Source organism: Cydia pomonella, chromosome 7, assembly GCF_033807575.1.
Source record: "Cydia pomonella isolate Wapato2018A chromosome 7, ilCydPomo1, whole genome shotgun sequence".
Taxonomy (NCBI): Eukaryota; Metazoa; Arthropoda; class Insecta; order Lepidoptera; family Tortricidae; genus Cydia; species Cydia pomonella.
Window position 1 is genome coordinate 21,973,419 of NC_084709.1, and position 26,524 is coordinate 21,999,942.

The following is a 26,524-nucleotide window of genomic DNA, read 5'->3' on the forward strand; positions in this document are numbered from 1 at the left end:
TCCATGATAAAAAGTAGTTTGTCATTCAGAAACCACAACAGCTGGAAGTGACGAAATTTTAAGGTTCCGTTCTTAACGAACATAAAATGTCTACTTACTGCATTGCTCTGGCACGACGCATTTCTTAAGATTGTCGTCAAATACAAAACCGTCCTTGCAGTCGCATTTGTCAGGTTTGCATTGTAAGCGCGGGCAGAGAAGTTGTTTATTCTTGACCTTGTAGTCAGAACACCTCCGTCCGCAGTTTATACCACAACCGGGCTGTGCGTTTGGATCGCCACCGCATCCTGCATCCATAATAACACTTTTCTTATTCAAAGTTAGATTATCTTTCTTTAAGTTAACCCATATATCCATAGCAGTCACATATTTGCCATCATACTTAAAACAAAAACGCATCTCTACAATAAGAATAAAGGTTAAATCTCAAATGACTAAAAAGGAACGTTTGAATGGTTTAAGTAATACGTTACTAATTTTAAGTTAGGCAACTGAAAGAAATCAGCTTTGGGAGGTGTCAAATTGTTGTGGGATTAACGAAGAACCTTGAGACATCCTTGAGAGTCTCTTATGAACGATCATGCTAAGGTCAATGTGAGGAAAGCCAGAATATAAAATTCTTGGTTGGAAAGACCATCATAAGGCAAGAACTCTCGTATTTGTACACGTACTTCACTCAGCCACAGTCAGAAGAGAAGAGCCTCGCTCCATCTGCTCAATCAACCTTCTGTAAGTTGAGTATATATACAAACGCAAGAGTTAGAAACAACGAAATAGCTTATAGACGGTCTATCTGCTAGACCTTGGAGTATTTAACAATTGGAGTCGCCTTTAAGAACTTACCCTCTGTCGAAAACCTCGGCCAATGGTCACATGTATTGTATGTACAGACATTTATCTGACCCCGCAAAAATCGGCAGATTTTTTTGTTCAGAATTTTACAGACAAGGCGTCTCCTGTTGTTAAATCCTCCAAGGACAGACAGTCTTCCTCACATTGACCGTACATTTTCCAGCTAATCGTGTTCTCTAAGCTCACTTACCGGTTTGAGGACACTGGTTTTCAAGAACGCAAGTTCCATTGGCATTACGCAAATAACCATCGGCGCAGACACATCCTTTGATGCATGACTCGGGTGTTCTATCGATGCAGATTTGAGGCTTGCCCAGTTGGCTGCAGTTCCTACGCGAGCATCCGCCATTGGTACATGTCGAATATACTTCGTTTAGGCCACATGTTGGCGCTAGAAGTAAAATACAACCATTGTAAACGTATCTAAAATATAAAGTGTAAAACAGGGCTCATATTTTTTTTTATCAGTTGCATGAATCAATTTAATGTTGTATAAACTCTGACCTAACTTAGCAGTAAGAATTCATACATCTCCTCTATATTTGACGTAGAACTTGGCATGAAAATTTAGCGCGGTCCAATTCTACCTAGATGCCACACGACTAAGAATATTTTAGCAACATTTGACTACAAATAAGATTAAGAAACCAACTTATCTATAAGTTGTTTTTAGCTTTTCAATTCGTTTTTGATGTACAAAATACAAATATGTATGCAGTGGTGCTAAGCTAATAGCTTAGCTGACTGTTTCTAGGTATTTTTGTTATTCCCAAGTTAGTTGATAAATATATCTATCACGATTACTGTAAACAATTTAACTAGGTCAAAAAAAATTACATTCAAAATACTCAAATAATTAAAGAGCCAAAGGAGTTTGCCTAGTATGAAAAAACACTCACTGCAATATTTCGGTAAAACGCATTTCTTGACGTTATCATCGTAAACGTAGCCAACGTTGCAGTCGCATCCGTTGTCGTAGCAAACGAGAATGCAGGCTACATCTTTTTCCTCGTAGGTGGAGCAAGTCCTTCCGCAGTTGATGCCACAACCAGGGTGCGAGTTTGGATCGTCTCCGCAACCTAGATTGAAACGGTTGGTGAATAATTAGCTCTGGAGGCGTAACTCACTATTATAGGTAATATGCTAGCTTGAACACATTTCATTATTCCCAATATTTTACATGGAAATTAAACCAGATAATATAGCAGCTACATATTCAAAATGTAAACCAAAAATCTTTTGGGATAAAATCATTGTGAAGATGACTCTTGCCTTCCTATACCTTTTTACCCTACTACAACAAAACCAAAAGTAAGGTTATGATTTTAGCAATCTATGTATGCAGTAGTAGTAGTTGTAAAACACATTATTATACAAAAATGAAAACAAAACAGTAAAAAACACTCATCATTAATACGAAGGTGAACTTAGAATCCATGCATATGAATTATGAAATTAATGAATAGAAGAGGCGAACAAAAAAAATGCATTCATTAAATTAATTAAAGGCAGACCGGAAAGAATATAGCTAGACGAATCTGGACTCATTTTGTAGCGACTTGTATGTATGTTGTGCGAGCATGCACGAAGCCGTAACGAGGGCCGAAAGATAGGGAAGACGTGGTAAATAATAAAAGCTATATAAATAATAACCGGCCAAGAGCATGTCGGGCCACGCTCAGTGTAGGGTTCCGTAGTTACTCTTCCGTCACTATAAGCTAAACTGGAGCTTAAAGTATAGTAAATTGTTAACCAAGGGATGAAACGGTACCTTTCACCCGAGTTAAACAAATAGGCAAATTTGCATAATCAGTACCTAATTAAAGTAAGTCTTTTTACTATGAAGGGAAAACTTTTTGCGATAACTCAAAAACAGCTAAACTGATCATGTCCGCTATAGTTTTCATTTAATGTCTTTCTTAAGCTCTACTTCCACGATTTTTTTCATATTTTTTGGACCTATGGTTCAAAAGTTAGAGGAGGGGGGACACATTTTTTTTTTCTTTCGGAGCGATTATCTCCGAATATATTCAATTTATCAAGAAATGTTTTTTGAAAACCCTTATTAGTTTTGAAAGACCTTTCCAACGATACCCCACACTCTAGGGTTGAAGCGAAAAAAAAAATTCACCCCCACTTTACGTAGGGGAGGTACCCTAAAAAAAATTTAATTTTTAGATTTTATTGTACGACTTTGTCGGCTTTATTGATTTATATATCTATGCCAAATTTCAGCTTTCTAGCACTAACGACCACGGAGCAAAGCCTCGGACAGACAGACAGACAGACAGACAGAGAGACAGACAGACATACAGACAGACTGACATGGCGAAACTATAAGGGTTCCGTTTTATGTCATTTGGCTACGGAACCCTAAAAAGAAAGAATTAACATTAACCTTCGTTGCACTGGTTCCTTAAGATACAGGTCCCGTTAGATGCCCGTAAGTAGCCGGATGCACAGACACATCCCTTCTTGCAGCTCTTGGGGTCCAGTTTCACGCAAGGCACGGGTTTTCCAGCCTGACTGCAGTTGCGGGCCTCGCAGCCACCGTTCGTGCAGTTTGAGAACACTTGGTTAGGGCCGCATTTGTAAGTAGGTGTTAGCTCTATAAATAAGAAGTTACCTTTCAATAAATAGTACTCCCGGCAAAGTTAATTTTAATACCGACTTTCCGAAACCTAAACGTTGTAAAGGTAATATAATTAAAAGTAAAAAGAATAATATAATTTACTATTTTTCTTATATTTTAATTTTACCGGTGACGGTAATTTTGGACTATGTTAATAAAAATGTTATAATATTGATTTCTTTAAAGTAATCAAGATAATGTACTTTTATCTACACTTACACTTAGTAACATTGTAAATATTTTAATAATTTTTATTACCAATAGTTATTTTCAGAAGAAAGTAAAAAGCAAAGCAATAAAATGAAACATGTTATTTTACACACAATTTTTAAAATAAATACATAAGGTAGGTGAAGCAAATAAGGCCCGGCGGGTAACAAAGTTAAAAACGATTAAAATCTGTTATTAATAGGTTCCTAGTGTTCAATAAGGCCCAAAACAATACCTTTATAAAAAAATTATTTTTCAAGAGTGCCGTAATATTTTTATAATTATTTTGGTATATAAAGAAACTAACAAATGAGATATATTGAGTGTGTTTAACATAATATCCTGATAAGGTAAAAAAAAATATTTAAATTAAGGAGGGCCCTATATGCCTCACTTACCTTGTAATAAGTACAAAAGTAGTTCACTGTCCTTGTTTTTTCCAAGAAAAATATGTTTTGCATTATAAAAGTTGTTTTTTCTGTATGCATGCAGACGAGTATTTACTCATGTGGCATATTATTTGCAATTAAAAAAAATATTAATGTCGTGATACGTGATATTACCACATACTGCACTACCTATTTCAGATATAATTTTACTAATAATAATTTAAGAATACTGTTTACCCATCACCGAATAAACTAGTGTAACATATAATGAGCCAGATTAGATGATAATTAGACAATTGTTTTTTTTTTATATGATAATAAAAAAAAGGAGGCAAACGAGTAGACGAATCGCCTGAAGGTAAGCGATTACCGTCGCAAATGGACATCTGAAACATCAGAAGGAGTTATAAGTGCGTTGCCGACCATTGAGATTACACTCTTTCCTTGCAATACAGCCGGGTAATTAACTTACGTCTAATAACATTGTGGATTCGCAATATTCAATATTTGGGGACAATCACACCTAGCCCTAATTTAAAAGCTAGTACTATGGGTACTAGGCGACGATATATATAATTATATACATAGACAACATGGGTGTTGACTGAGGAACAAATATCTGTGTTCATCACACAAATAAATGCCCTTACCGGGATTTAAACCCGGGACCATTAGCTTCATAGGCAGGGTCACTACGCACTAGGCCAGACTGGTCGTCGTGTTATTCTGAATAAAATGACTTGAAAAGATTGAATCAAGAGGAAGGAAAACTTCACCAACTTCAGCATACATGGTATGCATTGTCAACATAATAAGTCGTGTTCAATTTTAATATAACCCCAACATAAATTACAAAATTAGGCATGTTTGAAGTAAGTACTTACTACGCGTGTCATCAGAACCTCGTGTCTTATGCTTGGAAATCTTTGTAGAAGATGATTTTAAAGACGACGAGGATGACTTCGATGAAAATGACGACGAACTTAATGAAGAAGTTTTAACTTTAGCTTTAGATGATAAGGAAGTTTGAGAAGTCGATGACGATGATGAAGCATCTATGAAGCTTGATTCCGTGTCCGCGCGTTCATTATTTGGTGAATCTGCAGTAAGTATATAAAATGCAATGTATATAAAATTTATAATTACCTACTTTTGTCAACCCTGCCTCTAATCAACTCTACCTTGTTAATAAAGAAATTTTGTATTTGTATTTGTAAGTAAAGTAAATATTATCAACTTAATGAGTAATGTACGGCCATTAATCCGTTTGAATATGCCACACAGTAAAACCATAGAGGTGATAGAGATTCATTATTATTGCAACTGTACTGCTGCGGCGTTGAAGTATCGCATGATATAATTGTTGCATCAATGCGGCAGCAAGAACAAAATTAAGGAGGTAGAATGACTTACTTGTATTTTTCAAAATGGAGAAAAAGAGTCAAATCTAGGACTGTTTCAGACATGAAATATCCTTCATGTCATCAATAGACTTTTAAAAAGGTTTTCAATATAGGTACTCGTACTCTTGAAATTACTATTGTGGTACTATAGGGATTGAGAGATTGACTAGTGATGATAATACTAATAACATGTTCTTATAAGCATGATAGATAACCGATTTCGTAAAACATTTTTCCCAAACCGTTTATTATTAATCATATACTTAAACTATATACAAAAATACTTAATTGGCTTACACTCCCGGCCAAAAGTATAGAAACAAGCTTATATTTTAATAGAAAAGTGTGATTTTTTTAAGCGATATAATATACAGGGTGATTCATGAGACGTGAGCAGGACTAAGCCTACACAATCAGTAAATGTTAATGAACCGTTCATCATCATATTTAAGTAAAACAATCTCGCTTTATTTCTGTTATTTAACTTTTTGGGAAGGACAAATTTGATAGTCTACAATCATGGACACCCTACAACCCTTAATTAGGAAAGATAAAACCTCTTTAACCGTTATGACAGCAGTTTGATTATGAAGAAAACAAAATGTCACACTTGAATGAGATACGATTTTTCAAAAGTAACCAGACTCCGATGACATTCAATTTGTCACTTGTTATGGATAAAACAAAGAGGGTGACCATACATGGCGTAAATAAATTAAAACATTTTTTTTAACAGTAAAAAATAAAAGAACGTTAATCTCACAAAAACTGGTACGAAACAGTTACTTATAACTTACTGAATGCTCAAGCTTGATCCTGCTCACGTCTCCCGAATCACCCTGTATACTACTCATTATAGAAACAAAATGGTAAATAAAATAATAGATCATTTAAAAAGTAAATTACTCAAGTCATAGCTATGATATTTGCCAGTTCAACATTTTTAAAAGAAAATAAAAGGGTATAATATGTTACTTTTCCTATTTTTTTTAGTTTATTCAGAAACCAAACAGTCACATTAAAAAGGCAATACAAGAGATGATGTGTTTTTGACAATATTTTAGGATGTTTTGATATTTAGCGAGTATTTTTAACCTTTTGTGGTTGCTTCATGTAAATTTTAGGTTACAATTATAAAACAAAGACAGAAACATGAGATATTAAAGAAAACAATCTTGTTTCCATACTTTTGGCCTTGGGTGTATAACGTACCTATTAGAAAATAACAATAACAAGGTTGATAAAAATACTTACCATCGCAAAAGACAATGGCGGAACCAACCACACAGGCCAAGAACAGCAGCACCTTCCACATCCTGGTTGCAGGCACCGAGTGCTGCCGAATCGTGGCTATTTTCTGCTTTTATAACCTTCGCTTTATGAGATCGTGCACTTGTGTCAACTATTATATTACATTTTATACCGCTGTTACTCTACAAAAATGAAAAAATATCGTAATTTTATTCTCCTTTTTTTGTTTGCTAATCTTTGGCATGCAGTGATTACCTCCTCTACATTATGAACGGTTTTTCAGTAGCTTATCAAAGGAATCGAGCCTATTCCTTTGATAAGTTATTTTATTATTACCACACACATTTTATTTTTGACGACCGGTTTGGCCTAGTGGGTAGTGACCCTGCCTACGAAGCTGATGGTCCCGGGTTCAAATCCTGGTAAGGGCATTTATTCGTGTGATGAGCATGGATATTTGTTCCTGAGTCATGGATGTTTTCTATGTATTTAAGTATTTATAAATATTTATATATTATATATATCGTTGTCTAAGTACCCTCAACACAAGCCCTAATGGGCTTACTGGTGGGACTTAGTCAATGTGTGTAATAATGTCCTATAATATTTATTTATTTATTTTATTTATTTTTTATTACAAGCTTTTATCTAGTTTCACCTGTCCCGTTGTCTATGTGTCGGTCTGTAATCAAATCCTGCAAATTGAATTTGAGCACTTCCCGGTTTCCGATGAAGTTGAAAATTTCTATACCTAAACCTATATATGTAAGTCGGGTGACAATACAATATTATGATACCATCGAGATGATCTGATGATGGAGACAGGGGGTGGCCATAGGAACTCTGTGATAAAACAACGTAACCTTGGGGTTTCTAGAATTGTCTAGATGAGTTTTAGTTGCTTGTGGAAAGAAAAGTACAGTCAGCGATAAAAGCTTGTACCAAAAATGACATTTTTGCCAAAAACTTAGTAACAACATAATCCTTAAAGTGCCTGCCATTGTCCTTCTAACCCAGAGGGAAACCTTAGGACAAAAATTCTTATAATAGCTAAATCTCTTATCACAACCTCTGAAAATTAATGAGACCTCTAGAACATACAGCTGTCTAATCCTTAGGCAAAATGGTTCTTTATTTTTGAGACTGGCATTATATATATATATTATCATTAAAATCTCTTATTATATTATATATATTTTATGTTAAATCTGATACTGTAATCAAAAGGGGTATACAGATTTAAAAATCTGTCATGGAATAAAATTTGAAGTCTACTCGTGCTTATTTGTGTCGTGCAAAATGCAATGCGAGTCGTGGCAGAATGTATTTCTCTCGCGTCTACTTGCGCACAAGATGCACCGAGCGTGGCCGTGTTAAATTCGTAGGAATAATAATAATATCAAACGTACTTACCTATTTGTAATGTGAAATATATTATATAAGTAGCACTTATAATTTATTTTTTAAAATTTCAATGGGTAGGTATTTTATTGTTCATCCTCACTTTGTTATAAGCGAATTTATTTTCCATCCAATAAATTACAATCATAATTAATTAATTTCATTATTAATGTCGTATCTACCTTTTTATTCTATAGCCAAGCATTTAATCCATCGCTTTCACCCAATAAGCTAGTTAATTTTAAATTCCATCTACTCCTTACAGTTAGGTTTGCCATCTCTAAAATTTGGAAACAAGGACAAGACGCGTGAAAACCCCAGATTTTAGAGTCCAACATGTCAACAGGTTTTTTTAAACAAGTTGTGCGTGTGTCGCGGGCGGCCTAAGATTTTAAATTTTTAAACCCGGACTACAAATGAAGCCCCCCCGGACGCTCCCCGGATGCCCTCTAAACTAGGACATTCCGGGGAAACCCGGACGGATGGCAACCCTACTTACAGTTAGTACTTATTTATACCCTAGCGGATGCTCTCTTTGCGTGCGTCCCGTGACACGGGAAAGGGCAGCATCCGTTAACATATCATTAAAGTGTCAAACGTGTTGGTTTTGGATACACGCATGCCTCCCATATGTCCGGAGAACAATTTTCCTTGATGTCTTTAACATATGTCGTCAAACATGTGGGTGTGTTAAATATATTCAAACGGATCACTCTCGTGTTACGTATTGTATGTGGGTGTGTATATATATAAATTTAATGCCTCAGTAACCAGAGTTCACTAATAAGGCTCATTTTCGTGTAATTACTTCCCACAGAGAAGCTATTATTGACTTAGCTGAAAAATAAAAGCGGTAGGTATAGGTATGTTAAGACAATCACATGCGTTCATTCTATATCTATGGTTCATTCGTTTCACTGAATAACAAAATGCTCGTGTAATCAACAAGAGGCGAGAATGCTTCCAAAAGTGTTAAAAAATCATTTAGCTAAAACTATTATACAACAGACAGAGACAGTACCTATACGGCGTGTCGTGAACAAAAGATTTCCTTTGGCAGGATTGGTCCTTAGGAGCCAAGAAGTGGAGCCACCAAGATTTTTGATGTAAATTTTTATGGGGGGGGCTCTCAACTTTATCTAGATATCAATACCATTTAATATCGTTTTCGTTATAATAATAATAATAAAGCCATTTATTCCCACAAAAAAATAAAATTCAAGCAAACAATTACAATATATAGAATCGATTATCATTCATCATCAGAGTTAAAATTCGTTTAAAATCTAAATAACTTAATTAATCGTTTTCGTTAGATCGGGGATAAAGAATTCATTTATGATTTCATATTAACACCATTCTGAAGAAAAATATATAAGGTATGAAAAAAAATCTTGTTCACGCTTAAACCGCTGAACCAATTTACTTAAAATTTGGTTTGGTTTGGTGGTTTGAGTCCTGGGGAAGAAGATAGGATAGTTCTTATTCCAAAAATTATCCCTTAGTGGTGGAGTATTGTACGGAAAATCAATAAATATCTACGTCTACATCTTTGATTTAGTTGAAAATGATACTAAACTTGTATTAGAACCAAAATTTAAACAATTATTAACATCAGACGTCGCCGTTGCTGAAAACCTACCCTGGGAAACATCTGCATTGAGGAAAAGCTGCACCAAAAATCTGGATGGCTCCACTTCCTAAACACATCTTAGTAACACAAAGATGAATTCTGCAAAAGGAAATCTTTTGATCAGACAACGCCGCATTTCAACTTTTTTACGTTTTCTGCAGCTACGACTATACCTACAGATATTTGTTTTGATGATTAAGTAGATAGGATCATTTCTGACGTTATCGCTTGAATAAATAACATTTTTAAGTCACAGAACTGCAGCTGTTAAAACATAAGTCTGAGACTTGTTATTTACTAAATTAATGACTCCTTAAATGATGGTAAAAGTTATGTTACAGCGTTTTTCAAATACGAAAGATACGATGACAGGTGTCATCTTCTCTGGCAGAAAATCAGTGCTTTACTTGAAAGAGTGAAGAGTATCACTGAGCCGTGGCCATTTTGTCCTGCTGCATTGCGCACAGTATGTAGGTAGGTACATTATTTTTTTATTAATTATTCCATTTTGTAAATGTGCTTATTTCTTTTTTCTGTTTCAATTTTTATGTGTGTAAGTAAATCTAAATATCGTTCAAGGTAAATAGGTTACGTACCGAGTTATTACTGGATGTTTACCCTAAATCATATATATGTAGTCTGTGATGTAATGAAACAATGTTTACGGTCAAAATATGTTCACAATTTTTACGATATTTTACAGGTCATTATAAAACAAAAATCAGATTTATATAAATTTTCGAAAGTGCCCAGAAGTGGCCTGATTGCGGTGAGCGCAGGGCGAAACTAATCGCAGGGGGGAGGAGTAGGCTTCGGCGTCGTCGTGGTACTGACTGGACCTGTAAATGTAAATGAAAGAGTAAATAAATATTATACGACATCCTTGCACAAATTGACTAAGTCCCACAGTAAGATCAATGAGGCTTGTGATGTGGATACTCAGACAACGATATATAATATACAAATACTGAAATACATAGAAAACACCCATGAATCAGGAATAAAATAAACAGACGAAAAGAGATAGATTGAAACAATGTTATACTTACAGTCACAAGCCTGAATGCAGTTTCCTTTCTCGTCCCTGTAGTAGCCCATTATGCATTTACACGTTGGTTTGCAATTTTCTATAACGCCGATAATGTATTGTGGACATTTCGGTTGGTTGATGTAGTCGCTACATTTCTCCCCCGGGCAGTTTGATGGGCAAGCTACATACATTTCGTTCTTACCGCATTTAAACGGTGCTAAAACAATAAAATGGAATATTGTAGTTACTTTGAATTCTTGAACAGGACCCCTAGTGAAAATTTATTCGATAGCGTGACGTGATGTACGCGTTTGCGTTAAGTCTCATTTTGTATGGGAGTTAGAAACAGCGCACCAAGCGGGACGTTTTGGAAACTCAAAATCCCATATGAAATGAGACTTATCGCAAACGCGTTCGTCACGTTTCGCTATCGAATTATACTAGGGGCACTGAACACTGTAGAAAGTTAAATGTACAATTCGGATGGCAACTGGAGGTAACATTCGGATTGCAACAGCAATTAAGTATTTTCATCGTATGATGATTACAATACACTGTGCAATCTGTGCATTAATTAACTAGTTTATAACCTAAATCTACATTTTTACAAGTAGATAACGGCTGCTCTTGTTATGGTTTTAAAATCTTCCACTGGGCCATTGTAATTTGTCAGTAGGCACTCCAAAAGACGATTTATGCCAACAGATTACTTTGGACATTCGCATTTACATTACTGTTACAACGTAACTGTAATGCGGCGGCAAACGCCACTCATTGTATTGTTTTGTATTATAGCACGGACGGTAGGGCTAGCACAGGAGGGGCGCGAGAGTATCTCGTCCGCGAGATAGATTACCCGTATTTTTCTAATTGTATAAGAGAGGGACGGGTCGTCTATCTGGCGGGCGAGATACTTTGCTAGCCATACAGGTTTCCGCAACTCGACGATTGGCACTTATTTTGCGTGAAAAACGAAAAACGTCACTCATTTTATGAAGGAAATTACCAGTTAAATTTGCCTTGTTCACGCTGCAGTATTTAGTACTGGAATGTGGATGGCAGCTAAAGTTGCCATTTTATGATTTAACTGCTGTAGAATGTAGCGTTGCGTCAATTCAATTTCAATTGAATTATCAATAATATTTCTTTCTTTCTATTTCTTTATGTGGTCATGTGTAAAAAGGTCAGCAATAAGTTGGAAAACAAAAAAGCAGTATTTCTCAAAAACGAACTTGTTAAAGTTAACATGCGCATAGTTCGTTTTTGCGTAGATGTTTTCACCCGCGTAAAGTACCACTTTTTACCAACGATATTTAAAAAATGTGAATGAAATCAGTTGCTTAAGTTTGTAATACTTACGACAATATGGTATTGGGATACAGGTGCCATTCTCAGCTCTTTTCCTGTTGTAGCCGCACACGCATCGCGGTGGACTGCACACTATGCCGGTCGGACAACTTTGTGGCGAGTCTCTGGTTTTAGGACATTTGTCCCCTTCGCATGGGACGGTAGGGCACTTATCCCAAACTTCCCCATAGGGGCAGTCATGTGGGGCTAAAACACAACTCAAAGGTCAAAAAAGAAACACTAGATGAAACAGTAACACCAGGCCCCTATTTCACCAAACTGATAAGTGTCGGCGACATATGTCACGTGCCAGGTGACAAGTTCATAGAAAAGTTGTGACATATGTCGCGGTCAAATGTTTGGTGAAACAGAGGTCATTTTTCTAAGTTTACATATTTGTAGAAATGTCGATAATTCTTGACATGACATAAGAGCACTCGGGCTTGCGTAACAATTGTCGTGTTTTGCGATTGGGCGGTCCTGATATTGGTTGCAGAGCTATAATATGCACGTACAATTAGCAATATCCCGCTTATACTCGTATTACAGGAGATAATATTGTTTTATTCTTTGCCATGGAAGATATCATTCGCACATGCATTTCGCTCGTACATGTTTGTAATACATGTATCAATATTGGCGTGTGTGAGACTCACGGTAGGTATGTTAATCTAACCCTACCCATAGACAGTAAGAAGGAAATGTAAGAGATGAATTTTGTTTTATTACAAGAAACCGCTCTAATATAGCTACTAAATATTTTATAAAAGAAAACCGGTCTAGAGCATGTCGGGCTACGCTCAGTGTAAATGTTTAATATTTAGTTTCATTCATAATAGCGCATAGTACAACAATAAGAGCGGGATGCATTCTCATTATCTCATTATTATGCACTCACTGACAGATGCATCGCGCTCCTAGTTGCCCGGTTTTTGCCAGTGTCAACTTCTGACCTACGGGTTAAATTCATCGTGTGACAATTGTAGACTTTGGTGAAACAGAAAGAATATGTCAATGACAATTTTTCTTGACATATGTCGCACTTGTCAGGTTGGTGAAACAGGGGCCTGGAATCAGTTTTCAGTTTAATTGGGTACATGAAAAAAAAAATTGGATTGACTTGCACTTAATATATGTACAAAACTACTGCTAATATTAATAGGTCACACAGGTCATAAAAAGTAGGTTTTATAGACGGAGTGCGATGGAGATAGCAAGTAGGCGTTCCCGTATATCCGACAGTAAGTTGCGGCCAATAAAATATATTTCATGTGGAGGTACTTTCTATAACCATAAAATATTGTGTTATGACATATTGTGATTAACACCAAAAAAATGTTTGACAAGCATTAGTTACAATACGTTCATACAATTCATCACGAACTTACAGTTCATAGTCTTTTGTTATTATTCTTTATATTTTTCTAGAATATTGGGACCGTGCGAAGAGCATGGTGGGGGTAAGTAAAGCGATACCAGCGCACAAGGTGGTAAAAATTAGAACTAACTGCTGATAGCGTCTTTAACATTTCGTACAAGTTATATGGCTCGAAATGAAACTTTAATTTACGATTACTCATGAAACATTTATTAAAATTGTATGGTGTAAGGGATCATTGTAATCTGTATGAAATGCTTAATATAACTAACTTATTTAATTTGATAATTATGAATACTGTATCCGTGTAAATAGCTTTGCAAATGCCACATACTATGTGATCTTTTTCTAGAAGTTAAGAATGGGTATAGTACATTATCCTTAAAAGATAGACAATCAACATCACGGTTTTGATAGATCCATGAAAGATAGACGACCCCACCATACATTGTGTTGTTATAGCTCAAACGGAATAGGCAGCGTTTTCAATTAAAGTTCTTAGCCATCGTGAGTTTTTCCGACAACATCGTTATATTTCAACCAATTCACACAAAACCTTAACAAGTTATATACCTAAGCCTTTTTCGAGAATCACTCTATTGATAGATGAAAGTCGTATGAAAATCTGTTCAGTAGTTTTTAGTGTTGGAGTAGTTTTGTAAGATGTAGTGCATTAACGTTTTCCCCTAGACTTGCGGACGCTAGGTTGCGTGACAGTCATGCACATAGCAAATTCAATATCATAAATGTCAAATAGCTTTTGCTACTCAAATGCTACGGCAAATGGCAAATATTCATATGATAATAATAGGAAGTTTACAGTCACATAAGATTTTTTTGTTTTCAAACGTCATGGGTTGTCAAACAGTTCTTGGCGGTTGGCTACTCAAACACGCCTAGATATCTCGAAATAACCAGTGTTACGTGACCGTAAACTCCGTAACAACCTATGCGTAATCGGAGAGCTCATATAAACCGGTTTCTTTAGCCCATGACGCGCGTATCAATTTATTAGATAGATAGATAATCCATTTATTTGTTTGCCACAATATACGCAGAAAATACAAATAATAAAAAAACAAAAAAAAAAAACAGATAATACAAAATCATACAAAAGAAAAAAAGGTACATTGAAATACCGTTCCATACATATAGAACATTTAGTGTGCGTCGCAGAAAAACAAAATGGTTCTGGCTTAGTATTACGCTTCAACCTTTGGGAGAGACACTGATATTCTGCCAGGACCAGATCACGTCAACCAAGATACAGTGTAAAAGATGTAATTTTCAAAGTTAGTACATACTTACCTAAATACCTTAATTATTCTAAAAAATCAAAATTTCAACCTTTGTAAAATGAATATATAAGAAGCTAAGGTTAGAGATTGGTGACCCTACTAAAAATTCAATGGCTGTCAAAAAAACGCGTTTGGTCAAATGAAAATTTGGAGTTGCAATAGGTAACCAAAAATAACAGTCGATACAAATAGTCTCTCATTGTACAAAGGAATGTGCAAGTTGCAGAAAATTATCAAAATCTCCAAAATTTCTGAAAACTTTTATGAGAAAATTCTCATGCAAGTTTTCACTTAGAAATAACCCATTCTGATTAGGAATTATACGTCAATGTTCCTCACTTCCTTCACTACAAGTATATGACCAAATCTCCGTTGTAAATTTTGGATTTTTCTTTTGTATAGCTGGCCCTTAGGCGGTTAACTTAACGAACCGGTATAAGAGATATCGAAGATAAGAGGAAAAAGGTTTACTTACGTGGGCACCGATCCTTTGGTATGCAAGTTCCATTGTCGGCTCTCAAGTAACCCTCCTTACAAATGCATCCCTTTTTGCAAATTTTAGGATCTACGCAGGCGCTTGACTGGTTTATCTGACTGCAGTATTTTGGCCCACATCCACCATTTATGCAAGTGGAATATATTTCGTTCTCTTTGCAGGTCGGCGCTAAAATCATATAAAGAATATCATAACTTCTTTCATTCATCATTTTAATTACCTAAAGAAAATCTCCATACCACATCGTGAACCTCGTTAAGCAGATAAAAGAGTCAGTTACACTTACTGCAGTCCTCTTTCTTAACGCATTTTTTCTGGTTAGGGTCATAATAGAATCCATCCCTGCAATCGCAACTGTTGAGCTTACAAATCTTTGGACAAACTATAGGAGGTTTTTGGCCAATCGAAGCGCATGTTTTGCCACAGTTAATGCCACATCCTGACTGGGCGTTTTCGTCTCCACCACATGCTAAAATTACAAACATGTTCATTTAGAAGGCTTAAATAGATACAAGAAAATGCTACGGAAAAAAACGATTGAATAAAATTGGTGATAGGTAAATGCAAGATAAATTAATTCCATAAAACATAGAAAGTAGAAGATGATCTGGAAAGAGTTAATGCTACATAAACAATACCATTTATAACGATGCGCGCTTTCTCGAGATCATTTTAACGCACCAAATAGCAAGATGTTCTTTTTGTCTTTTCTTATGTTACTTAAGAAACTTTAAAGTACCCAAAACTAACTCATTTCATTTTGATACTTACACGGACAGGTATTTATAGGGATACAGACACCCTTGTCGTTGCGAACATAGCCATCCTTGCACTTGCATCCCGGCTTGCATTTCTTATCACAGTTCAACGGGTAGCCGAGCTCGGAGCAAAGTGTCGGCTTACAACTCGTGGAAGTGCAGTTGTCGTATACCTCGTTCATGCCGCATTTGGGCGGATGTTCTGAAAAATCATGAAATCATTATTCTCGTACAAATGCGCAACACCGCTACGCGTAAATTGAAAAGGAAATGTTGGCAATAGACGCTTGTGAACGGTTCTACAATACGTATTTGGTGGAAGTGCGTCGCTAACCAAACTGACCACAAGCTGATTGAGTCAATTTTTAAGAAATCATTGTCTTATGTCACGGCGCGTCTACAGCGTATGATGTTTCGCGTACAGCGATACGATGTAAAGGTTTAGTATACCCCGGGGAAGTTAATGTAGATCTCGGACACATTATCAGGTCGCGCGTTAACGGAATCAATGAGTGATTGCGTAAATAGGGTTTTGGAAGCGCAAACGTGTTTTATGATAGAACATTAAACGGAACTCCACTGACTAGGGTGAACCAACTCAAATACCTTGGGCATGTAGTAACCTTTGACTTGAGAGATGATGCTGACATCGAAAGGAAACGGAGAGCGTTGTGTGTTAGAGCAAATGTGGTGGATTTGCTAGTAACTCCATTGAGGTGAAAAAGACTCTTTTTGGAGCATTCTGTACAACCTTTTACACTGCTAGTCTGTAGGCGTGCTATACGCAAAAACAGTACAACGCTCTTCGTATACAGTATAACAACGCTTTCAGGGTGCTGATGGGACTACCTCGTTTTTGTAGTGCGTCGGGGATGTTCGCGGAGGCCAGGGTAGACTGTTTCTACACTACAATAAGGAAACGCTGCACATCCCTGGTGCGCAGAGTGCGGGCTAGTTCCAACGGCATCTTAAGGGCGTTCGCGGAGAGCTTTGACTGCCAGTACCTGAATCACTGTCGTATGATTCACGTACTGGTGTCCAAGCCTCTCTTGTCTAGGTTAAAATATAATGAGTATATTTGATTTAATTTGCTTTAGTTTAAGTTAACTTTAACCTTAAGTTTTAATATAATAATTTAAATGTAATTTTATAATGTAATATGATACTAAGTTGGTCGAAGTAAATGAATTTATAATTATTATATTATATTCGCAGTTTAGCGACGGGAAATTAAATATGATCAAGAAACATGTACAGAGCGATAATAAATTTAGATCCTTAATAAATTATATACGAAGGGTTTGGCCAAAGAACAATTTTTTTTTATATGATACAGGAGACAAACAGGAGCAGACGGATCACCTGAGGGTAAGCGATTACCGCCGCCCATGGATACCTGCAACACCAGAGGGGTTGTAAGTGCGTTGCCGGACTTTAAGATGGGAGTACGCTCTTTTCTTGAAGGTTTGAAGGTCGTATCGGTCCGGAAATATCGCAGGCGACAGTTCATTCCACAGTTTAGCTGTGCGAGGCAGAAAATTTCTGGAGAAACTTACAGTTGAGGATGATCGAGTATTTCTTCCAGTAGGTTGAACGTGCCGTGAACGGCAACGACAAAAAATTTTGTCTGCATTTTTTACAGAAAAACCGCCTATTGGGTTGCTGTTCTTTTATTGAGGTGTGCAATGAATAGTATTTGTATTGTACTACCAAAATGATGGAACTCATTATTGCAGGAGTAGGCACTCAAGCATAGCGCTTAGTGCAGCACTGACTCTATAGGTATTGTATAAAAAAACAACCGAACTGTACCTGAACATAATGGAAAGACGGCGATAAAATTCAACAGACTAAAAGAGAACATCTTCTGTAATGCACATGACTTTTAATGTTGAATAAATGAAATGAAATGAAATGAGATAGATTGATATATTGTTCTACTTACGAATACAGTCACAAGCCAGAATGCAGTTTCCTTTCTCGTCCCTGTAGTAGCCCTTCTTACATTTACATGCCGGCCTGCAATTTACTGAAATGTCGATATTGTATGGTGGACATTTCGTTTGGTTGATGTAGTCGCTACATTTCTCCCCTGGGCAGATTGATGGGCAAGCTACATACACTTCGTTCTTAGCGCATTTGAACGGTGCTAAAATAATGAAATTTAATATTCTTTAATTTGTTGAGCACTGTAGAAGATTAAAGGTGCAATTCAGATGGCAACTGAAATCAATCGCTTAAGTTTTCAATACTTACGACAATCGGGTATTAAGATACAAGTGCCATTCTCAGCTCTTTTCCTGTTGTAGCCGCACACACATCGCGGTGGACTGCAAACTATTCCGGTCGGACAACTTTGTGGTGAGTCTCTGGTTTTAGGACATTTGTCCCCTTCGCATGGGACGGTGGGGCACGTACTCCAAACTTCTCCAGAGGGGCAGGCAGGCGGGGCTAAGAAAAAAACGGACAGGTAACAAAAGCACTAGCCGAAACAGTAACACCAGAAAACAGTATGCAGTTTAATTGGGTGCTTGACAAAAAATCTAGAGTAACTAGCACTTAATATGTACAAAAATGCTGCTGCTAATTGTATAAGGTCACAAAACTTGTAAAAAGTGAGTTTACACACGGAGTAAGATAAAGATAGCAAGTAGACGTTCCCGTATATTCTATAGTAAGTTACGGCTCGCGGCCTACTCACTTTATGCACAGAATATGATCGATCGTTTTGTACGCTACATACTCGAATGACGTTCATGTGACGCATATGCTCGAATATTGTTTACGTATTATATTAAAAATGCCATATTGTGCAGTATTAAGCTGCAGAAATAACAACTGTTATTGTATTTATCGTATGGCAATTCATTTACTGGATTTCAATTAAATATTAATCTAGAGCTATCTCTCTCGACATCAATATGTTTGCACTCTTCAGATGCTCGATGGCCCTATCACTGAGGTTCGCGAGCTTTTCAATCCGTCCCTTGAATTTGGTGGGAGGTTAAGATAACACTACACGTGATGACGCAACTGCACTCTTCTCCAGGACCTCGCAGTGCTTACTGGATACAATAACAGCTGTTTAAAATATTTTTTATGTGGAGGTATTTTCTATAGCCAGACAGTATTACGAAAATATACGGGGCCCAATTCGAACAATGCTTATAAGATGGTACAGCGATACCGATCTGTCAGTGTCAAAAGTGACGTTTTTGGTTGAAGAAATATTTTTTTGATATCTTATAAGCATTGTTTGGATTGGGCCGACAAAAAAACTGTTGGTAAGCATTATTCACGGATGCACGTTAGTAAAATACTATTTTTCTTCCTCCTCTTTCCTCCTCCTTTCTCCTCCTTCATCCTTTCTTTCCTTGTTTTTTTTTTAGATAGCTTAGATAGCTTTATTGTTTGTGTGCAATGACAACGCCTGTTGCTGATTAATGGCTGTACCCTTCTGACGAAGCCTGCGTTGCGGATATGAATTTGTTAAGTAAATTTTTGTAATAATTTTTTAATCCTTATTTTTGATTAAATAGATAACTTACTTGGAATTAGAACTTACAATTCATAGTCTTTTGTCCTTATTCCATATATTATTTAAAAAGTATACGTACGGCATTCCTTTTCTGGAATGCAAACTCCTTTAGCATCCCTTAGGTAACCAGGCTTGCAACGACACCCGGATGAGTCACACTTTCCCGGCACTATGATGGGACAGTGGTAGATCTTGACTTTGTCGGAGCAGTTCTGGCTTCCGCACGCATGTATGCATGGCTCGTAGTATTCATTCTGTCCAGGACAATTTTCTGTAAAAAACACAATCAATATACATATCATATTCTCATTATACAAGAGAGCTGTAGTTCCTACACTTGCCTTATGTGGATTGGCATTCATATGCATCATTGAATTACGTCTGTATTATTCAAGTTTTTCAACGAATGTTTTCCTCCATCAAAGACGAACTGGCAAATATCAAATTATTCTCAACATACTTACAAACCATAATAATTTTATTAATGGTATCAGATAAAGTACCGAGTAAAAAAAGATAGGGTAGTTATAAAAGCGTTAAAGTTAAAATAAAGCATGACCCATGTTCTTCATTACATATTTTCGTAAGATTTTTAGGTCCTTAAGCACATTCAATTTCAATTTAACAAATTAAGAAGTATTGTCACGATCCTAGCTATATATTTTTATTCTGTTCGATAAAAATTATTTATCATATTCAATTATAATAATGTTCTTACTACTATGCAGCGATAATGACATTGTTCTAACAATATTTTATGGAATTTTAGCATTCTGAAATAAAGATTTTTTTTTGTAATAGAATTTGCATTTGTTTTGTTTCATTAAATTTATAAACAAAACAAAATCTCCGTTGTAAATTAAGGATTTTTCTTTTATATATAGCTGGCTCTTAGGAGGTTAACATAATAAACCGGCATAAGAAACATCAAAGATAAGAGGAAAAAGGTTCACTTACTTGGGCACTGATCCTTTGGTATGCAAGTTCCATTGTCGGCTCTCAAGTAACCCTCCTTACAAATGCATCCCTTTATGCAAATTTTTGGATGCACGCAGGCGCTTGGTTTGTTTATCTGACTGCAGTTTTTAGGCCCACATCCGCCATTTATGCAAGTGGAATATATTTCGTTCTCTTTGCAGGTCGGCGCTAAAACCATATAATAAATAAATAATAAATGGTAATTATACATATAGGACATTATTACACAAATTGTATAAGTCCCACAGTAAGCTCAATAAGGCTTGTGTTGTTGGTACTTAGACAAAGATATATGTGATATATAATTATAAATACTTAAATACATAGAAAACACCCATGACTCAGACACAAATATCCGTGTTCATCACACAAATATATGCTCTTACCAAGATTTGAATCCGGGACCATCAGCTTCGTAGGCAGGGTCACTACCCACTAGGCCAGACCGGTCGACAAATATAATGAATATCATAACTTCTGTCATAATTTTAATTGCCTGAAGAAAATCGTAAACCTCGTTAAGCAATTATAAGAGTCAGTAACACTTACTGCAGTCCTCTTTCTTAACGCATTTTTTCTGGTTAGGGTCATAATAGTATCCATCCCTGCAATCGCAACTGTTGAGCTTACAAATCAGTGGACAAATTATAGGAGGTTTTTGGCCAATCGAAGCACATGTTTTGCCACAGTTAATGCCACATCCTGACTGGGCATTTTCGTCTCCACCACATGCTAAAATTACAAACTTGTTTATTTAGAAGGCTTAAATATATACAATAACATGCTACGGAATTAAAACGATTGAATAAAATTGGTGACAGGTAAATGCAAGATAAATTAGTTCCATAAAACAAAGAAAAGAGATACCTACATAGAAAGTAGAAGATGATCTGGAAAGAGTTAATGCTTCATAAATAATACCATTTATAACGATGCGCGCTTTCTCGAGATCATTTTAACGCACCAAATAGCAAGATGTTCTTTTTGTCTTTTCTAATGTTACTTATGAAACCTTAAAGTACCCAAAACTAGCTCATTTTATTTTGATACTTACACGGACAGGTATTTATAGGGATACAGACACCCTTGTCGTTGCGAACATAGCCATCCTTGCACTTGCATCCCGGCTTGCATTTCTTATCACAGTTCAACGGGTAGCCGAGCTCGGAGCAAAGTGTCGGCTTACAAGTCGTGGAAGAGCAGTTGTCGTATACCTCGTTCTTGCCGCATTTGGGCGGGTGTTCTGAAAAAACATGCGATCAACATTGTCTTACAGATGCGCAATGCCACTACGCGCAAATTGAAAAGAACATGTTGACAATAGTTACTATACACGCTTGCGAAAGGTTCCACCAATATATTTTTGGTAAAAGTGACGTCTCTATCCAAACTGACCAAGTCAATTTTTAAGCAACCGTTATCTTATGTCCTGGCACGTCTACTATAGATGATGTTTCGCGTAGAGGGATAAGTTGTATAGGTAGTATACCCCGGGGAAGTTAATATACATCGCGGATACATTATCAGTTATCACGCACCGTGGTACTGGAATTCGTCGTCGTAGGTCGTTAATAAATTATATAGTTAAGGGTTGGGCAAAAAACAAATATGAAGAAGATCCAGACGTATTTTTTCGCTCTATAGGGAAAGCCTGACATATACGCATATACACGGAAAGACAAATTTTAAAGGACGATCGAGTATTTATTCCAGTAGGTCTGCGCGAAAATATGGTGAGTCGAGTACACGAGGGCCAACTTGGCATCGAGGGCTGCAAACGACTTGCGCGGAGTTGATGTTCTGGCCGAGGCTGGGCGTTCAGCGCGCCGTGAACGGCAAACGACAAAAAATGAAGTCTTCATGCAGTCGGGACCGCTCTACACTACTTATCAAGAGCGAGTTAGTAGTAGTGGACCGCAATACCCGGCGATTCACGAAAATAATTGATAAAGCGGCGGAATCCCGGTCTAATATTCTGCAGGATGCAGTAGGGCGTAAGTACAGATGGAGCCGCCGTCATATCATAAGCCGGAAACTGAAGCAGGAGCCCGCGCTCCACGCTGCTAAAGAGTATTTGTATTGTACTAGGAAAAGGATGGAACCTATAATTGCAATACTTAAGCATAGCGCTTAGTATATTCTGTGCCTATGGAGTCATAGGCACAGAATATAAAAAACAACCGAACTGTATCTCAATTTAATAGAAAGACTGTTTGCAATAAAATTCTTCAGATTGACATATTGTTATACTTACGAATACAGTCACTAGCCGGAATGCAGTTTCCTTTCTCGTCCCTGTAGTAGCCTTTTTTACATTTACATGCTGGCTTGCAATTTACTATAATTCCGATCTTGTATGGTGGACATTTCGTTTGATTGATGTAGTCGCTACATTTCTCCCCTGGGCAGTTTGATGGGCAAGCTACGTACATTTCGTTCTTAGCGCATTTGAACGGTGCTAAAACAATAAAATTGAATATTGTAGGTACTTTAAATTGTTGAATACTGTAGCAGGTTAAAGGTGCTATCCGGGTGCCGACTGAAGTTAACATGCAACTGCATTAACTGTTATCACATTCCTGCTGCAGCGTTTACGCGGGCGGTTCGAATCGTGACAGTAATACGGCGGTGAATATCACTAATTTCATAAACGAGCCGAGGCGAGTTACACCCGAGTGGCCGTGTCCACGCCGTAAAAGTAGTGCCGCTACATTTAGTGCAGCTGAAGTTTCCATCCGAATGTTTCAACAGTTTTGTGTCAATTTAACTTCAATTAAACTGTTAGTAATATTTTTGCGCAAAAAAAATATCAAAATATTTTCACGTGATCGTGTGGAGTAAGGTCAGCAATTGAAAAAAAAAAACACTATTTCGCATAAACAAACTTTGCGCATATTAAACATCTACTTAAAGTACCACTTTTTACTAACTATATAAAAAATATACAATGAATTCGCTTTAGTTTTTAATACTTACGACAATCGGGTATTAAGATACAAGTGCCATTCTCAGCTCTTTTCCTGTTGTAGCCGCACACACATCGTGGTGGACTGCAAACTATTCCGGTCGGACAACTTTGTGGTGAGTCTCTGGTTTTAGGACATTTGTCCCCTTCGCATGGGACGGTGGGGCACGTACTCCAAACTTCTCCAGAGGGGCAGGCAGGCGGGGCTAAGAAAAATAAAACGGACAGGTAACAAAAACACTAGCCGAAACAGTAACACCATAAAACAGTATGCAGTTTAATTGAGTGCTTGACAAAAAATCTAGAGTAACTAGCACTTAATATGTACAAAAATGCTGCTGCTAATTGTAAAAGGTCACAAAACTTATAAAAAGTGAGTTTACACACGGAGTAAGATAAAGATAGCAAGTAGACGTTCCCGTATATTCTATAGTAAGTTACGGCTCGCGGCCGACTCACTTTATGCACAGAATATGATCGATCGTTTTGTAAGCTACATACTCGAATGACGTTCATGTGATGCATATGCTCGTAAATATTGTTTACGTATTTTATTAAAAATGCCATATTGTGCAGTATTAAGCTGCAGAAATAACAACTGTTATTGTATTTATCGTATGGCAATTCATTTACTGGATTTCAATTAAATATTAATCTAGAGCTATCTCTCTCAACATCAATATGTTTGCACTCTTCAGATACTCGATGGCCCTTTCACTGAGGTTAGCTTTTCAATCAAAATCGTAGTGTTATCTTAACCTCCCACCAAATTCAAGGGACGGCCTTGAATTTGGTGGGAGATTAAGATAACACTACACATGATGACGCAACTGCACTCTCCTCCAGGACCTCGCAGTGCTTACTAGATACAATAACAGCTGTTTAAAATATCTTTTACGTGGAGGTATTTTCTATAGCCAGACAATATTACGAAAATATACGGCCCAATTCGAACAATGCTTATAAGATGGTACAACAATACGATACCGATCTCTCAGTGTCAAAAGTGACGTTTTTGGTTAAAGAAATATTTTTTTGATATCTTATAAGCATTGCTTGGATTGGGCCGACAAAAAAACTGTTGGTAAGCATTATTCACGGATGCACGTTAATAAAATACTATTTTTCTTCCTCCTCTTTCCTCCTCCTTTCTCCTCCTTCATCCTTCCTTTCCTTGTTTTTTTTTTAGATAGCTTTGATAGCTTTATTGTTTGTGTGCAATGACAACGCCTGTTGCTGATTAATGGCTGTACAACCTGTACCATTCTGACGAAGCCTGCGTTGCGGATATGAATTTGTCAAGTAAATTCTTGTAATAATTTTTTAATCCTTATTTTTGATTAAATAAATAACTTAATTGGAATTAGAACTTACTATTCATAGTCTTTTGTCCTTATTCCATATATTATTTAAAAAGTATACGTACGGCATTCCTTTTCTGGAATGCAAACTCCTTTAGCATCCCTTAGGTAACCAGGCTTGCAACGACACCCGGATGAGTCACACTTTCCCGGCACTATGTTGGGACAGTGGTAGATCTTGCCTTTGTCGGAGCAGTTCTGGCTTCCGCACGCATGTATGCATGGCTCGTAGTATTCATTCTGTCCAGGACAATTTTCTGTAAAAACACAATCAATATACATATCATATTCTCATTATACAAGAGAGTTTGAGCTGTGAACGGCAAACGACAAAAAATGAAGTCTTCATGCAGTCGGGACCGCTCTACACTACTTATCAAGAGCGAGTTAGTAGTAGTGGACCGCAATACCTGGCGATTCACGAAAATAATTGATAAAGCGGCGGAATCCCGGTCTTATATTCTGCAGGATGCAGTAGGGCGTAAGTACAGATGGAGCCGCCGTCATATCATAAGCCGGAAACTGAAGCAGGAGCCCGCGCTCCACGCTGCCGACAACGAACCCTCTCTACCATCTGCTGGCAACGACCTCACTTCCCCATCAACCGTGACCTCGCAATACTCTCATGGCGGGAGCACAGATGACTGATAAAAAAACGGCAATTTCTTGTCCTGTAGAAATAAAGCCACCTTTGACCAGGAGTAAAACCTGCAAACTGGCAGAGCAGGCACTACAGTACCTTTAGATGTACTATTCCTTTAAACCTTCTAGCACCTACAATAATCAGAAGGTTGTCTGGAAGAAAAAGCGGTTTTTAGCGTTAAGACTGCCTTTTGTTGTGTTACTGTTTACTTTCTGTTTTATATTTTCGTTTATTCAGGTTGTGCAATAAAGAGTATTTGTATTGTACTAGGAGAAGGATGGAACCCATAATTGCAGTACTTAAGCATAGCGCTTAGTATATTCTGTGCCTATGGAGTCATAGGCACAGAATATAAAAAACAACCGAACTGTAGCTCAATTGAATAGAAAGACTGGTTGCAATAAAATTCTTCAGATTGACATATTGTTATACTTACGAATACAGTCACTAGCCGGAATGCAGTTTCCTTTCTCGTCCCTGTAGTAGCCTTTTTTACATTTACATGCTGGCTTGCAATTTACTATAATTCCGATCTTGTATGGTGGACATTTCGTTTGATTGATGTAGTCGCTACATTTCTCCCCTGGGCAGTTTGATGGGCAAGCTACGTACATTTCGTTCTTAGCGCATTTGAACGGTGCTAAAACAATAAAATTGAATATTGTAGGTACTTTAAATTGTTGAATACTGTAGCAGGCTAAAGGTGCTATTCGGGTGCCGACTGAAGTTGACATGCAAGTGCATTAACTGTTATCACATTCCTGCTGCAGCGTTTACGCGGGCGGTTCGAATCGTGACAGTAATACGGCGGTGAATATCACTAATTTCATAAACGAGCCGAGGCGAGTTACACCCGAGTGGCCGTGTCCACGCCGTAAAAGTAATGCCGCTACATTTAGTGCAGCTGAAGTTTCCATCCGAATGTTTCAACAGTTTTGTGTCAATTTAACTTCAATTAAAC

General features: G+C 37.0%; 1 protein-coding gene across 1 annotated transcript in view; it reads right to left on the reverse strand.

The window, feature by feature from the left end:
• The window catches only part of LOC133519526 (zonadhesin-like), a 56,923-nt gene that overhangs the window by 17,849 nt on the left and 12,550 nt on the right, over positions 1–26,524 (reverse strand). Inside the window, exons 14-35 of the mRNA XM_061853531.1 lie at positions 25,984–26,203; positions 25,331–25,467; positions 24,986–25,210; positions 23,571–23,765; positions 22,849–23,052; positions 21,649–21,837; positions 21,144–21,326; positions 20,574–20,762; positions 19,696–19,887; positions 18,335–18,529; positions 18,024–18,227; positions 16,092–16,280; positions 15,607–15,789; positions 15,300–15,488; positions 12,161–12,355; positions 10,821–11,018; positions 10,606–10,610; positions 6,741–6,843; positions 3,251–3,460; positions 1,752–1,931; positions 1,043–1,243; positions 99–287 (exon numbers count right to left, since the gene is read on the reverse strand). Of these exons, the coding sequence (XP_061709515.1) occupies positions 99–287; positions 1,043–1,243; positions 1,752–1,931; positions 3,251–3,460; positions 6,741–6,843; positions 10,606–10,610; positions 10,821–11,018; positions 12,161–12,355; positions 15,300–15,488; positions 15,607–15,789; positions 16,092–16,280; positions 18,024–18,227; positions 18,335–18,529; positions 19,696–19,887; positions 20,574–20,762; positions 21,144–21,326; positions 21,649–21,837; positions 22,849–23,052; positions 23,571–23,765; positions 24,986–25,210; positions 25,331–25,467; positions 25,984–26,203 (3,975 nt within the window). The remainder of the gene's footprint in view (positions 1–98; positions 288–1,042; positions 1,244–1,751; positions 1,932–3,250; positions 3,461–6,740; positions 6,844–10,605; positions 10,611–10,820; positions 11,019–12,160; positions 12,356–15,299; positions 15,489–15,606; positions 15,790–16,091; positions 16,281–18,023; positions 18,228–18,334; positions 18,530–19,695; positions 19,888–20,573; positions 20,763–21,143; positions 21,327–21,648; positions 21,838–22,848; positions 23,053–23,570; positions 23,766–24,985; positions 25,211–25,330; positions 25,468–25,983; positions 26,204–26,524) is intronic.